The sequence below is a fragment of the Poromitra crassiceps genome (genome assembly GCF_964638095.1).
Source record: "Poromitra crassiceps genome assembly, chromosome: 22".
In the NCBI taxonomy this organism is placed as follows: Eukaryota; Metazoa; Chordata; class Actinopteri; order Beryciformes; family Melamphaidae; genus Poromitra; species Poromitra crassiceps.
Genome location: NC_139647.1, coordinates 16,908,459 through 16,925,292, shown reverse-complemented (window position 1 = coordinate 16,925,292; position 16,834 = coordinate 16,908,459). Strand labels below are relative to the sequence as shown.

At 42.3% G+C, this 16,834-nt stretch overlaps 1 protein-coding gene across 1 annotated transcript; it reads right to left on the bottom strand.

The window, feature by feature from the left end:
• Window positions 1–2,349: 2,349 nt before the first annotated feature.
• myoz1a (myozenin 1a) lies at window positions 2,350–9,510 on the bottom strand. The gene is made up of 6 exons (XM_083658045.1): window positions 9,353–9,510; window positions 7,376–7,462; window positions 5,526–5,713; window positions 4,695–4,953; window positions 3,596–3,764; window positions 2,350–3,021 (listed from the first exon to the last, which is right to left on the bottom strand). The coding sequence occupies exons 2-6, from the start codon at window positions 7,458–7,460 to the stop codon at window positions 2,784–2,786; spliced, it is 939 nt and encodes a 312-aa protein (XP_083514171.1). The 5' UTR covers window positions 7,461–7,462; window positions 9,353–9,510; the 3' UTR covers window positions 2,350–2,783.
• Window positions 9,511–16,834: the final 7,324 nt, after the last annotated feature.

The window sequence follows — 16,834 nt, the reverse complement described above, 5'->3', positions numbered from 1 at the left end:
CAGGATAGTGACAATCCTAGTATAGAACACCTAAAACACACACACACACACACACACACACACACACACACACACACACACACACACACACACACACACACACACACACACACACACACACACACACACACACACACAGACGTTCATCTTAAATGCACAGTCTCAGAGCAGAGGAGAACGGAGAAGCTTAGTTTTTCATGATTTTGAAACCTCATTTTATATACATTGTGACTTCAAATGTACTTTCTTAATAACACATTTTTTCTGTGTTGTGACAAACTCAAAAACACATTCAGGTAACACTGGAGATTAACCTCGCGTCACCAGGCTCTTCCCGAGGAGAAGAGCCAAGTACGTCTTCAAAGAAGTACTTGAAGAAACTTGCCGGATCCATAACATCACAGTACAGCACTTTGGATCCTACGTTCCGGCCATAGCCGGAGGTCACGGAGCGCAACTTTGACCATGCAGACTACTGGAGGCGATATTTTTTTTCCCATGATGGCGAAGGCATGACCCGCCCCTCTCTGCCTCTGATTAGGCTGACTGCACTCGGCTGCTCTCGCCTGCTTCCCAGGCGAGTCAGAAGTCATCTCAAACTGACCTAATATATTTCATTCAGTCACTAAGCATTATTCATAAAGTGAGCAGCAGGTGCAAAACAATCATTAAATCAACAAGCATGAGATGGCAGATGGCAGCATAGAATCAAAAGGTTGTGTGAGATCAATGGCCTACTTGAATGTGTATTTTTTCTTTTCATTCTAAATGTCATCACCTTGTTTCTTCTGATTTATATTTCAATTCAAATACATGTCACTCTTGTGTTACAATGAGCTGAATTAAAGTTCAATGTAATGCATTGGCCCTGTTTTTATATCACCCTTGATCATTCTCATGAGTCTTTTATCTTCTTTTTTTAATTTCCCTATAGGCTATATAGCCTACGTGCACTGCCAACAGTAGCAGCAGCATTATAAACCACAGGGCCAGACTATATTAAAAACATAAACACACTTTCATTCACTTTCATTCAGGCTAGCAAGCAAAACTGCTGTCTGTCTGATCCACTGAGTCTCACCACAGACTGTAGAAAGAGATCATAGACTGTATAATAATATTAAAGAGATGCAGGATAGCTATGCGAATGTGATTGGATGAACATTTGACGCTAGGCCAATCAGAGGCAGAGAGGGGCGGGTCATGTCTTCGCCATCATGGGGAAAACAATGTCGTCTACTGGAGATGTCAAGCCTTTCTTCAACTTCCTGGCTAGCGTTGCTAGGTAACAGCAGGGTAACAATGGCGAGAGGGTGCTAGTACTAGCAGCTAACGCTATGTGGCAAAATGGAATTGACACTACTAGGGAGGGGGGCTGATAACGTCCAGTGGACCACTCAGCTATTTGGTATAGTGTTAGCGTTTGAGATGAGATCGTCGATAAAGCTCAGACCAAATCGCTAAGTGGACAACGTGCTCGTTTGGAGATTGGGCCACTTATCCCCATAACCACTTGTTGAAAACCACGCCGTAGACCATCTCAAGACAAATGCCTGGATGGCTAACGTTAGCTAACGCTAGTAAGTTGGCTAACTGAACAAGTTACAACTTACCTAAGGGCTGGTGTACATGGCGTGGCGTTAGTGTACATGGGGTACAGAACCTGCACACTCTGCACCGTCCCATTCGGTTGACACATAAAGCCACAGTCTGCATAAAACAACTCAATGAAAGCAGCAGCAACAACTGCAAAAGATGAATTTCCCATGAATGTATCTTGCTCTTCTTCGTTGGATTTGTATCCCGGTTGGCGAACAACGTTTCGGTGCATTACCGCCTCCAACTGTGTGGGAGTGTGAACTAACATCCATGCCATGGTCTCAACTACCAAAATAAAACTAATAATGCCATTGTCATATTAATCATGCTGCCCTCAAACAACTGCTTTTTTTCTTCTTATCAAACAATTAATTTCTTCTTCTTCTAACCCATTAGTCTGATGGCTTCAAGTAAAGCTGAGACAGATCCTAAATGCTGCTCTGGGGAGAGAGGGAGAGAGAGAGAAAGAGAGAGAGAGAGAGGGAGAGAGAGACAGAGAGAGAGAGAGAGGGAGAGAGAGAGAGAGAGAGGGAGAGGGAGAGAGAGACAGAGAGAGAGAGGGAGAGAGAGAGAGAGAGGGAGAGGGAGAGAGAGAGAGAGCATAATAGGCTACAGAAGGACAAAGGGGATTTTCATTGAAATATGAATCACACTTCTAGAGGAATATTAAAATTTGACGAGGTTTATTGTGGAGAAACTGTGAGTGGTACAGGCTATGCATTGATTCTATGCATACTGAAGGTATACGGGTTTCCATAGCACAACCAAAACATAAACGACTCAATGAGTCAGAAGGCCTTGACAACAAAAAGGCATTAGTCAATAACAAAGGCTGTAAAGCTAAAGAACAAAAACTATTTTTTGCAACAAGTTGACTTCAAGACAGCATGCACATACAAAGGAAACACAACTTAAAAAGAGTGTTGGACTGAACTCATGCAAAGAAACATTTACTGTTCCATCTTACAATCAAATCCGGTTTATTTACCTCCTGATCAAATACCGATCATGATTACATTTCATATGCAATCTGTTATCCACACTGAGAGACTCAACTCCATCAGTAGTATTCTGATTGAATTGTAAGCTCATCTATCCTGTGTGTGTGTGTGTGTGCATGCTTACGTGTGTGTTATATGTGTGTGTGTGCATAATGAGTGTGATGATCACAGTATGAGCGTTTTTCACAGGTCATCGGTCTCTCCGTCAAAGGGCACGACATCCGCCTCGATGTGAATGCTGCTGCAGGCCGTGGGCTCGCCGCTGTACACCCAGCCAATAGGAGTGCGGTTGAAGGAGGGCCGGCAGCCACCGTCATGCTGGTAAACCATTGCAGGCTCCTCTTTGGTCGCCGCAATGTCCGGCAGCTGGAATTTCATGAGCTGACTGGCCTTCTCGTAGCCTCCAAAGGGCATGGCACTCCTAACAGAACAAGGAAAAGGATTAGACCCCCGATCCGAGGTAATTTTGACAATATCAACTTTTGGTGTATATTTACTTGTGTTCATGATCTGTTTTATTCCACCGTCTACAAAGATTACAAATGTAAAATAAATAAACAAAATTGGGTCGCACGGTGGCTCAGTGGTTAGTGCTGTCGCTTCACAGTAAGAAGGTTGTGGGTTCAAATCTCCACCCCGGTCGTTTCTGGGTGGAATTTGCATCATCTCCCAGTGTTTACGTGGGTTTTCGCCGGGTGCTCCGGTTTCCTAAGTCCAAAGATATGCTGTTTGTGTACTATCGTAATGTAATCTAGTAAAATGTGTAGTATGATGTATGTAACCTGTGTACATATAGGCTACAGTATGTATGATGTATCATGTAGTACTGTATAATGTGATGATGCTACATGTACGTAAAGCCCTGTCTTTGATACATGCTTGTATGATAAGGGGCTACAAACATAACTGAAACACATAAAAATCACACAAAAAATGTGTATATACGTATATACATAATGTATAATATATGTTACAAAGAACCTTCAGGGAATTACCTGTTGAAGCTCTTGTACTTGGGCAGTTCCTTAAACAAAACAGGGCCGGGCATTCCAGATCTCATAGTGGCTGTCAGGCTCTCATCACCCTTCATGGCTTTCTCCCATGGTGACACATACATCGTCTTCACAATAATCAGCTTCTTACTTTGGTCATCTGTTCCACCACCTGTGAGGGGAAGGTCCACAGGCAGAAGACGCCACACACTGGAGTTAGCAGCACACATCGATAGTAACATCATATTCAACAGTTCATTAAGTTAAGTTAAGTTATCCTTTATTTATCCCCTTGGGGAAATTCATCCTCTGCATTTGACCCATCCTCTACTAGGAACCTTCCTAGAACTAGGAGCAGTGGGCAGCCACTGTGCAGCGCCCGGGGACAAAACTCCAGTTCTTTTGCCAGTACCTTGGTCAGGGGCAGTGACAGGAGTATTAACCCTAACATACATGTTTTTCTTGGATGGTGGGAGTTAATGAAGTGTGCATTTTACTGTAAAGTTGTAATGAAAAATACTAATACCACTAATAATACACTTACAACAATAAGACACTTTTTGTACTGCACTTTCTTTTAACTGTTTACAAAGTGCAAATCAAAATTAAAAAGCATCATCATAAAATAATGTGTGTGTGCGTGTGTGTGTGTGTGTGTGTGTGTGTGTGTGTGTGTGTGTGTGTGTGTGTGTGTGTGTGTGTGTGCGTGTGTGCGCGCGTGTGTGTGTGTGTGTGTGTGTGTGTGTGTGTGTGTGTGTGTGTGTGTGTGTGTGTGTGTGTGTGTGTGTGTGTGTGTGTGTGAAAAGCAGGCTGCGGATAAGATTCAAAAGATTTGCCAGGAAAAAATCTATGAAATCAAATATCTAATATTGATATATATATTGATATATACTTGAAATTTCAAGTGATTCTTGTGGCCGGCCAAGTGCATGGTAAGCAAAGACAAATGCACTTCAAGCACTTTCATGTGTTTGAATGCATAATATTCCTAAGAGGATTTGTGCAGGCTTTGTGGCAAGTTAACAGGCATTAGCGCAGTAAAAACAAAAACCTCCTGTAACATGACACGGTGCAACTCCTGTTCAAATAAACGGCTACCCACCTTTCAGTGGAGACCACTCGCCCCCTGCTGCTCCTGTCCCGCCCTGCCCAGGGCCACCGCCTCCTTGTCCCCCTGCTCCTGCTCCTGCTCCTGCTCCTGCTCCTGCTCCTGCCCCCCCTGCCCCTGCTCCTGCCCCTTTGCTGCCGGGCTTTGGAGGGGGCACAGGGGGCACAACGCCGACCAGCCCTCCAGCCACTAGGAGCCCCCCAGCGCCCATCATCTCACCGCCCAGAGTTGGAACCAGCTTCTGGAAGTTGTCCTGAAAACAAAAACACTCGGATCAGCTGGAACTGGGCGGTGTCACTGTCATTCTAACCCTGCCCAAGCCCTATGACTTCCACGGAGACCCTTTTCTTCTGACCACTATACCAAATAATACTATAGTACAGCCTACTACTATACAGTACAGTAACTATAACACATTTAAAGTTACACTGTTACAGATAAATTAATCAAATAATAATAATTCAGATTCACAATTTTGAGCTTTCCTGATTATTGAGCACTCTGACTAGGCTGATTGATGCCATTATCCTGTTTTGTGCCCAGATGATTAGAAGAACTATCATCTCATGCTATTGATCAGGAATGATTTGAATGCTGAGATTTCATTGGTCCAGGTGACTTTGGATTCAGAGAAACAAGTCAAAATACAGCTGTGCTAATCCTATGAATACATAATTCAAATCATGTTGTTATTAAAAAAATATGAATGAAAATTAAAATGAGTGATTGACAGGGCTGTATCCAGGTTAGTAAGGCTACTACAGTAAAGTAATATGCCACAGTTTCTTAGTTAGTTTTGTTTTCTGTGTATTAGGCTCGTCTCACCATAGACTCACTGCTGAAGAGGTCGGGGTTGTTCTCCCAGATGAACCTCTCCACCCTCTGCTGTCTCATCCTGAACATCTTGGAGCCTCGGTTCTTCATCAGGGACAGCTCCTCCAGCATGATGTCTTTGGGAGTCCTGATCTTCGTTCCCAGGTCGAACTCGGAGGCCTCTGGCTCGGAGTCATACTCTGGATGAAGGTGAGAGCAGGTTAGGATGGTATCCAAGCAAACTACTGTCCGTCTTAATACAATTACAGAACAGCGCTCTGTGTTGTTCATGGATATCCTGACCTGATTCCACTCTGCGTGCGTGCGTGAGTGCCTGTGTGTGTGTGCATGCGCGTGTGTGCGCATGCACGCAGTGTATGTGGCACGTTTTAGCAAATAAAGCTGCATGGGGTACAATAAAGCTTGGGTTTTCCTTTTGTCTTTTGTGTGTTCTTGTCCCTGATCAAACTGGCAGATGTCTCATTAAAACGGGTTGTTAGGTGTAGTATTATGTGATTTTGAACGTTCATACATTTAATTTATCATAAGTATTTCTTATTTCTTTTATTGAGACATATTATTATCTCTTATGGAGCCACTAGATAAGCCCTTGCTGTCTATTTTGGTCTTCCTTGCACATTCACGTTTTCTTTTCCTTACTGTCCATTTTGCTTTTACAGTATAATCTGTGCTGGCTCATAGATTTGATTGTGATGAAAAGTTCACTCTAAAAGACAGTTCAATGTTTTTTTCCTCTGTAAAGAAAGACAAGGCAAAGAAACGAAAGCAAATATTAATGCCTAGTTTGTTTCAAAACAGCCACTCTATTTACTCTCTTACTTACTGTCACATCAGTCAGCCAAATAGGTTTTTTATTAATATCATCTACATTAAAACCTACAGTAGGATATAAATAGTGCAAATTGATACGATTTAGCAGCTCGCTGGAACTGCGAGTCAGTATGCAACACACAGACATGTGTCACCACAGCTGCCGCCTCCGGCTTTCTCTTCAAATAATTTGACTGGAGATTAGTCTTCATATTACAGGACACCAACTTCCCCAAGTGACCTTGTGTGATACGTATAAATCTCATCCTCTGAAGGATCACATTATTTGTACTAAAAAGTCAATCTAGATGATCTATCTATTAGCATTTCTATTCTTGAGTTTTGCTAGTTTTTGTGCGTCTTGTTTTTATTGTACTGTCAACAAAATCTCTACGTTCCTGTCGAATTACAAACATGCTCCACTCCAACCTACCACTTACATTGTTGAGGGTGACTCACTACAAAAGTAACATATTACATGTAATATATTACTTTTAGCAGTAACTCAGTAATGTAACTTATAACCATAGGATTTCAGTAATATTATACCAGTTACTTTGTCAAGTAACGCAAGTTACAAATTCAGTTACTTTTTTTTTTTTTATCAAAGCATATATTTCAATAAAGATACAATCATTTCCGAATCAAATTGTGTGTTTCTATGCAAAAAAAACACTATAGATGACAATAACAAAGGAAAAGGATAACATTTAGAATTTTGAACGCTTTACACTGACTTCAAGACACTTGAACTTATTTTTCGGCTCTACTGCTGTTATTTTGGTGAAAGTAATGCAAAAGTAGTGGAATAAGTAACGAGTTACTCTACACAGACAGTAATATTGTAACGTAACTTATTACTTTCTAATGAAAGTAACTAGTAATATGTAGTATATTACATTTTGAAAGTAACTTGCACAACACTGACCACTTATCATCCATCTATTTATGTGTAGGCTAACTGTGTTTATTTGAAAGGGTTCCAGTCGTTCAGGAGTATTATTTTCCCAAATTTTTTGCATTAGCCTTACCATCCTGAGTGACATGTGACAGGTCAGTAATGATCTTGGAGGACTTTTTCCGCTTGTTTGGGGGGGCAGGTACTCCCAGAGGCATGACTGGGTGGGGGCAAACAGAGCACAGCACCGTCAAAACATTTGCATTATCCCTGGTTACAAAAAGACAAAACACACACACACACACACACACACACACACACACACACACACACACACACACACACACACACACACACACACACACACACACACAGTATATATATATATATATATATATATATATTGTATATATGTATATATATATAGTTAATTTTTATTTATCTTTTATTTTTTCATTTAAATTGATTTCCAAATCAACACCCTTGCAGGTTCATATTATTTATTAATATTATTATTGCATCGTTGGCTAGCTGCCAGTGTGTGGCTTCCTTCTTTCACACGCGGTCACACCTGCTTTTAAAATTGAGGGAACATTTCTCCGCAAAATTGAAATAAACGTGAACATGCTGGCTTTTGATTGACTGCGCTGAAACGTTTCAAGATAACTCCTCCTCCTCCATCACCACCACCACCGCCACCACCGCCAACAACAACAACACCCCCTGAAAGCGAAACGGCGGGAGCCAGGCGTATGAGGCCACGATCAGACAGACAGCGTGGGTCCTTCTCATTTTTCAAGTTCAAGGGTAATGTCAGTGCCCTCGGATTCCCCGCATTCCCCAGCCAAACAGATGTCTGGCCCACAGGAAGCATATAGCCTGCTGTCCGCTTTTGTACGGAGAGACACCAGATACCCCGAGGCTACACACACACACACCGGGTGACCGAACATAAACAGAAACACAGTTCAGGCGGGAGATCAATAATCAAGATATTCTGGGACAACTCTATCGCTGTCGACCCAAGGGGGGCCTCGGGGTCACAAAATAGCTTTTGGCATTATTCTTATCAGCTGATCGTGTTCAGAATCTGGGTGGGGAAGGTGGAAGTAACGCTCCCCTCTCTGATCTGTCGAGGTGGCTTTAGGCGACGTATCACTGTCGGAGCACACAGCTGAACAGGAGAAGCACCAACCTGGCGTCAATGTGATGATTAAGTGTGGGACTTTGATTCAGCGTGTTGCTGAGAAAAAACAGAGTGTGCGTGCTCAACAAACCCTTCAGTAAAGTCACCTTGGCTAAAGCTTAAAACATCATTTCTGTTGGAGGTTAACACGGCGTTATCTTTACGTTATTAGTTTGTGTCACGCTGATTTCAGTCTCTTACTGGGGCCTTCGGGCTCTTCGCGAGTTTCTTTAAGTGGCAAAACACCCACATCACATCTACTGGCGCTGTAACTCAATCCTCCGCAGCTATTTTTAAATGCCATTTCCAGCCAAGACATTTTAAACGACGAGTAACGGTGTCATCGGACTACCGAATGGGCTTGACATTACTCCTGAGGACACAATGCACAGTAGAAAACAATTATGAGGGAACATTTGAATCTCTCATAAAACCCGGGTGAGGATTGTGATGGGAGATAATAGGGGTGTGTGTGTGTGTGGGGGGGGGGGGGGTCGTTGGGTGTCTCTGGACGCCCTGTAATCACCCTAAAAATGAGCGCAAGCTGTGGGCGCCTGGGACTCAGGTTTCCCACTCCTCTCCCAGCTGAGTGCAGCAGCCAGGATTTGGTGACAGCATATAAAATCTTTGCAGTGCCGTGCCACGCAGTGCAGGACGGTCAGCACATTCTCCCATTCCTTCGCTCATTTTAAGACGTAGCCTACTGAGAAACTCTAAAAGCAGCAAAGGGACTCCCAGTGACATTTTGTTGCGTCGGTTTGCAGCATCAAAATCATGATATAGTCCACAAAATCAGCACCAAGTAAGTTTCTAAACTACTTCATTGGGCTGCTGACACCGTATACCCGCAGCTTATATAGACAGAACCTGGTGCTGGTCGGTTAGTAGAACAAAACACACTGATGGGATGCAAGATGCACTCACCGGGTTCTTGTTGTAATCCTGGGGGTGAGAGACGGGCCTATAAATACTGGAGACAGAAGAGGAGACCCAGGGCTCAATGTTGGTTGATCTCAATCACAAGTTTACAAATCCCCTCAGTGCCTCTGACCCGACAGTATGGCTGGACCCTGGTCCCGCGGAGCTGCAAAAACCCACCCTTCACTCAGATGGCAGATCTTCCAGAGGGGAGGAGGAGGTGGTGGAGATTGGGAGTATGAACAGGGCGTGGGGAGGGGTTGGGGGGAGAAATCTCTGTTGGGTGGCTCAAAGTGCTGATGGGGATATTAAGAGAGCAAAATCATTCTCACAGATGGCTCAGAGACCTAAATTTAGTCGCAAAGAACGAGGGGAACGGAACGGAGGGGGAACTTAACTCAGTTATAAGATAGCCTCAGAGGACTCCAGGGTGTGTTAGGGGTACAGAGAGAGAGAGAGAGAGAGAGAGAGAGAGAGAGTATGAGAGAGATCAGAGATGGCATGTTGGAGCAGGAGCATACAGTACATGTGTGTGTATTAGTCTGTCAGACTGACACACAAACTTCACAACAAACACACACGTTTGTTGTGAACTGAGGTAATTGGTTTGCTCCTTTAGTCCTCTCAATAATTACCTTCAACCTAACACTAGATTGTCACATTTTCACTCTCTCTGCAGCGTCCTATGATTGGACGTGATGGACATATGGAGACAGAGCTCTCAGATAGTGTCCTGTGATTGGACATGATGGACATATGGAGGCGGAGCTCTCAGATAGCTCACTGGGCAAATGTTTGTGTGGCCAAAGCAGCTGATGTTATTGGTGGAGTCCCAAAGCATGCAAAGGCTCACTCAAATGTTTTCTGCCTTTGGTATTCAGAATTCCATATTTGAATGGATGGTTCTGTTCCCTGAAAATCATTAACAAACATTTAGAAAATGGTTGTCTCTAATGTTGATAGATTTTTTTTTTTACCTTTATTCATACAGGGGTGGCCCTTGAGAGAAAAGCTCTCATTTTTAAGGGTGTCCTGTTACAGCAACACATACTATTGATATCTTATCATTTTAGAGAATACGGTATAGCATAGCACATCTGTAGTTTTCAGCAAATCAGAGGGCATGGGGTCACATGCAGCGGCATTGATACGCATGCATGTTTTTTTTATGTTTTTATTATTATTACGGTATATATTTAATGTGCGGACTCTATTTTTCTAGTTCTAAACCTGCATGACACCTTGAGAATATTACAGTATTGTGGCCATTAAAACCGGCTTGCGGGCATGTGGGCCTATCTGTGGGACTTTTTGAAAAAGAAGAAAAATACCTGTGCGAGAAACACAAGTCATAATGAGTCCAGGTGTGAGAACAGTGCCTTGGTTAAGACCCTCCTGATCATCATGTACGTCACATTCTGTTTCGCTCCAGGCATCAGCTCACATCCATTTCCTGAAATTATAATATAACCCGGCCAATCAGGGACTGCGTCGCAGTTGATGATGTAACCGGGCCAATCAGGGACTCCGCTGGCAAACGGTAATGCTAACATTACTAGAGCAAACAAAGCCATAACTGCAGTTATTGCAGAAATATAGATTCAGCCAGAGTTTCTCAGCGGAAAGACATTTTTGATGTTCTTTCGACTGGATTTGGTAAGTTTGATTGCCGCTGATTGGCTGAAGGAGTTTGTCTGTCAAGGCAAGTAGCCTACTACCACACAGTGAAGTCAATGTGGGCGGGGCTAAAAGTCCAGACTGATCTGTGGAGGTCGCGTGATCAGGATGGTTTTACTAAGCTAAAGGGCATTGGCAGGAGTATCTGATACCTAACATCTCTAACTTGCATGTCTTTTGAATCTAGAGTTACCTTTGTGCTGTTGTTACATGAACAAAGGGGAAACAGCTGGTCCCGTTCCCTCCACGTTGTCTTTGCAAACACCAAATTGTTTGGCTACATAAGTGTGTCCATAAGTGTGTGTACACATTGACTACTGCCTACAGTGTATGGGTGTTATAGAGCTGAACAGTCATTTTATTTTTTGTTTTTGCTCCAAATGAAATGTTTTATGGTCACCAACGATTCATTAGCCCTTGAGGGAGGTTCACGCTGAGCCGTTCACACAAGAAGCCTTCTCTTTTCCTCTCAGCGCCTACTCGGCGCCTTGAACCCGCCCACAACTCCCATGGACTTCATGCCTGGCTTGGCAGATCAATGCTCGGCTTCAGCACGTGTCACGCTTGGAATAGGCGCGAATCCTGAACGATCGCTTGAGCAAGGCGTGAGCGTGGCTTCGGCGTGGCTTCAGCGCGCGGGTGGTGTGAACGGCTTCGCCTGTTAACAAGGACGCCTAATTTGGTGTAAAGTAACGAAGTACAAATACTTCGTTACTGTAGTTAAGTATTTTTTTTATCTGTACTTTACTTGAGTATTTATTTTTCTCTCAACTTTCACTTTTACTCCACTACATTTTCAATACATTTCCCAAAAGCATCTTCGTTACTCGTTACTATAAAATAAACAAACAGCTGGTGTTGTGGCGAATCAGTAGCCTGGCTAGCGAATCAGTGCTTCTGTGTTGCAAGTTGCGTTTGCCAATCGCTTACCGTCAGCGCTTCCCAAGTCTTTTCATCCATGTTAAAAGTTCTCACAGGCTGAAATCCGACGGTTAATTACTTTAAATTGTCTTTACATTGTGTCCAATGGAACCAAAATGAGGGAATATGCCACCAGAAAACAAGAAAACAAGCGTCTCTTGAGGTAAGCTTCAAATTGGTCACGCATCCACGCAGCCAGAACGTAAAAGTATAGGTCTTCCGCTTAAGGATTTCAAAATAAAATCCTTATACTTAATATTAATCTTGAGTAATGATTTACAGCCACAGTTTAATGCCATATGTAATCTTAACATCAAAACAAGTATTTCGATGTTCCGTTTCATTCGTTGAAATGATGTATTTGTTTCTCCAAAGGTGAGAAGCATTTTATTCTGAAAGTACATCGTGGTATTTCCGTTGCTAGTCTGGTGTAACTGTCGCTATTTTGTCACAGCCCAAATAATGTCATGTGTTTCAGAAAGATCCGTTTCAATTTCTATAGAGTGATTACATTGATTAACTGTTTATTTGGCCATGACAATATCCAGGCATATTAGCTATATGGAGGAGATGTCCATGATGGATGGTGATAATGATGATGATGACAATGATGATGATTATTATATATTTCCCCTTGATGGAGATATCTCATCGCCATGATAGCCAGCAGGTACTTCTGCCAAAAGCTGCAGTCAGTTCAAATGGCAGACTATAAGGTAAATATGTAAGCAAACTCAAAATAAAGCAAAAAATTCTGAAAATCCTGCTTTTTTATAAACAGGATTTACTTGTACTTTTACTTTCAATACTTTTAGGTACATTTAATATAAAAAATACTTTTGATACTTAAGTACAGAAAATATTAGCTACTTTAAGACTTTTACTCAAGTAATATTTTAATGGGTGACTTTGACTTTTACCCAAGTCATTTTCTGGTAAATTATCTATACTTTTACTCAAGTATGGATTTCGAGTATACTTTATACACCACTAAATGAAACTTGTGGGTTCAGCGTATGTAGAGCTTAGGTTGAGCGTTGCTTCGGCGTTCTGTGTGAACGGGGGCTTAGGTCGCTGATTGGCTTGGTTCCAGCCTTATATAAGGATTTTTTTTTTAATGTCTATGGAGAAAATGAATGGGGAACTCTCTTCCGGCGCAGGAGACGTCACGTGACTGTTCCGCTCTATTAAGACACACATTAATGAAGAATCAAGAAGATCCTCACCTGACCTAACAAGTTGGTCCCCAGGTGCTGCAGGCTGCCTGCCCATTGCTCCTCCTGGCCTGCCCGTGGAGAAGGACGAGCCAGAATGGGTCAAATGTGGAAGACAAATTTCACGGTGCCTCTGAGCATGTGTGTGTGTGTGTACTGGCCACATTGATGGTGTCTGTGACAAATAATGATGGGGTTTGTCCATCCTGCTTAATCTCCTTAATCTTAATACGCTATATCAGTGTCGCTCAAAATGAGTAAAACGATGAACAATAACATCATTAAAAGAGTTAAGACATTATGCATTCATGAAGATAATAATTCCATGTAGGCCATTGTGTAGTGTGTATGAGAATATAGGGATAAACCACAAACTAATTGGGGATCTTGTATCAATTATGATGACTGTCTCACTATAGTTATGCAATGTTTGATCAGAATGTCTTCAAGATTTTTACGTGTGAACTGCATTGTGCATGCAGAATATTATATTTTGTTAATTTGTGTGAACGTTCTGATCTTCAGTTCAGCATGCCTCAGTGTAACCCCACACCACAGCTTGTTGAGTAGAGCGGCAACAACAGCCTGGCTGCGGGAGGAGGAGCCTGGCTGAGGGAGGAGGAGCCTGGATGAGGGAGGAGGAGCCTGGATGAGGGAGGAGGAGCTGACAAAGGTACTGCTGTCTGAGGTTGGCTGAGGATCCTGGGCGTCCTCAATGAGCTGCCTGTCTTTATGGTGTCCAAGCAGCTTAAGAAGCTGCCTTAGAAGCTGTAGGCTCCACTGAATCTGACAAGGCCTCCTTCTGAATGTTGGCCAGTGTTACGCCGAATTGCATCCCCTATCGTGGGAGCACATTGTAATGATTTCTATAGCAACGTACTGTTTAAAAATGATATAATCTTCTTTGTGGGTGTTCATCGATTATGGGAAACAAAACAATTTGACATCGATAGTTTATGAAATTATTTCACCATATTTTGGGCTGTTTTGACTTAAATCGGGGTAGAAGGCAGCTGGAGGGTGAGGGTCTCCCATGAGGCCGACTTTGATTCTTAAAATCCAGGTGGAGGTGACCTCCAGGCCTGTGGGTCTGTCTTAATGAGCAAGGCACTGAATAACCCTACGTATTATATTTATCATTACTATCCTGCCGCCTTTTTGGTCTCAGCCAGTTGCCTGGAGTTGGATTCTTCCCAAAATCTCAGTACCTGATTCTTCTACATACTGCCGCACTGACTAACCCTAACCCAGGGGTGTCCAAGCTCTTTTGAATGGGGGCCAGATTAGATCATGTGAAAATGCTAAGTGAAAGCTAAGCTAAGTGAAATTCCTCTGGCGAGCTGATGGAAATGTAGATTACAGAATAGTGCATTATAGCTCTATATATTTCTGACACCATGATGATGACTGTATGTTTTCATTCAAAAATGATCAAGGGTTTTACATAGCCTTTCAAATACATGTTGAACCTTTGCACACACTGAGCATTTAACCTTTTTAAAGCACCTATTCTTAGTTACAATAGGGACCTGGCATAAGGTATTTTCGACCATAAATAGTGTACTGTTTGGATATTAACACCCCTAAAGGCACCAGGCCTGTACCGAGGGAGTCCGGATGAAGTTCTGAGCTGGAATTTCAACAGATAGTCAACAGCGCCACCGAATGGCAAATGGCTGTTAGGACAAGAAAAGACACAGAGGTGCAAGGGCAGATCAGCACCCCCAGGGGGGAAGAGAAAACTTGTTTTCCCATCTGAGTGAAATCTGATAATGGTCTCTCCTGATTTTAAATAATCACTTTGTTTGACCAAGTAAAACTATAAGCATTTTACAAAATGTCTATGGAAAAATGAATGCTTCACCAGTCACCACTTGCCATCCAATAACAATCGATTGAGTGATCGATCGATCGATTTGGAAACTATTTTTCATTTCATTCTGATTGATCTTAGATTTGTGTCATAGTTCTGTGGAGCCCAACATGACCTCTGCCCCCCCCACCCCCCCAAAAAGAGAGGTTGCTAGCTGACTCTCGATTCCCCACCTCTGCATACACATGCAGTGTTAAGATCTATTTCAATGCAGTGTTGCTATCTGATATTTGTGTTTATGTGTTACAGTAACATGTTATGTACATTGCTAATGCTGTTATCCAGAGCAACCTAATGTATGAAGTGAAAAGGTCAATGTTCACTGTCCTGCTTGGACACTTGACATATAGACACATTGGCTGCTGTGGGGATCAAACCTGGGACCTGTCAGTGATCTCTCTCTAGTCCCTAGTTCCTCGCTCGCGAGACGCTGGCGGCTCTCGAAGCTTTAGTTGGCGGCTCTAAGAAATTGCAATTGCATTTTTTTGATTTTTTGATTTTTTTTCTGCTCTCCCCAAAATTTCAATAAACCTTTATGGCATATTATTACAATACAACAATACTGGTGTGGGGGTTGAAAACAATAAAACACAAAAAAATGGTAGGCAGATGTGCTTGGTTGGGGTGGCTTTTGGTGTTTTGCGGTAAAAGTGGCTCTCCTATTGACTTTGTCATGCCAGTGCGGCTCTCATCGAAGAAATAGTGAGGATCACTGCTCTAGTCTGTCTAACTACGGGGTGCAACTGCACCACCCTGCCACCACCTTCCAAAGACGCCTATAACACATGTGGGCGTAGACTCTATAAAAAGAGCAGATAGAAAGTGGCATTACATAAGCCAGTGACATTAAGAGTTGTCTTTTCTTCTTCCATTTCACTGCCAAGTTATAGGTCACTTGTCAGTGTGACATTTACACCCATTGGAACAATGCATCTACATTTCTGTGAGATAATCCTCTCCCATCTCTCCTCTGTGTGCTGTATTATAGGCTACAGCACATTCTGTGTAGGGGCTACTTTGCTTCTACACACTTTGGACTCTTTGGTTTGCACTAAGTAGAAGTGATTCATAAGGAGAGTGGACTACTTTCTCGTGTACAGTTAGTCTACCTGTGTTTTGGTTTTCTTAGTATCTGTCCCCCCCTTGTGGTCTGGTCTAAAATCATTATACCGGTCAAATATCGGACTGCATGCCCTATTTTGACTGATTGAACATGTGCATGTTGTGGTAAACACGAATGCAAATATGTCTCTATCTATCTATCTATCTATCTATCTATCTATCTATCTATCTATCCATCTATCCATCTATCCATCTATCCATCTATCCATCTATCCATCTATCTATCTATCTATCTATCTATCTATCTATCTATCTATCTATCTATCTATCTATCTATCCATCCACCTATCTATCTATCTATCTATCTATCTATCTATCTATCTATCTATCTATCTTTCTATCTATCTATCTATCTATCTATCTATCTATCTATCTATCTATCTATCTATCTATCTATCTATCTATCTATCTATCTATCTATCTATCTATCACCATTCCCCCGGTAAAAGGAGGGTATTTTTCCCTTGTGTGTTTTATCAAATGTAGGCATATATTTTATTAAAACTAATATAAATTAGTAATATTTAATGTCTACGCTTCAACTTTGTATCTTTTAATGTAAGCATGTACTGTGCATGTGCTTCAAGATGGCAGAGTCACACAATCAACAACAGGGGGCAGTATCAAATCAGACATCTCACACAGTTGGAAGGCTTTCATATCTAATTTTATTCCCCTAAA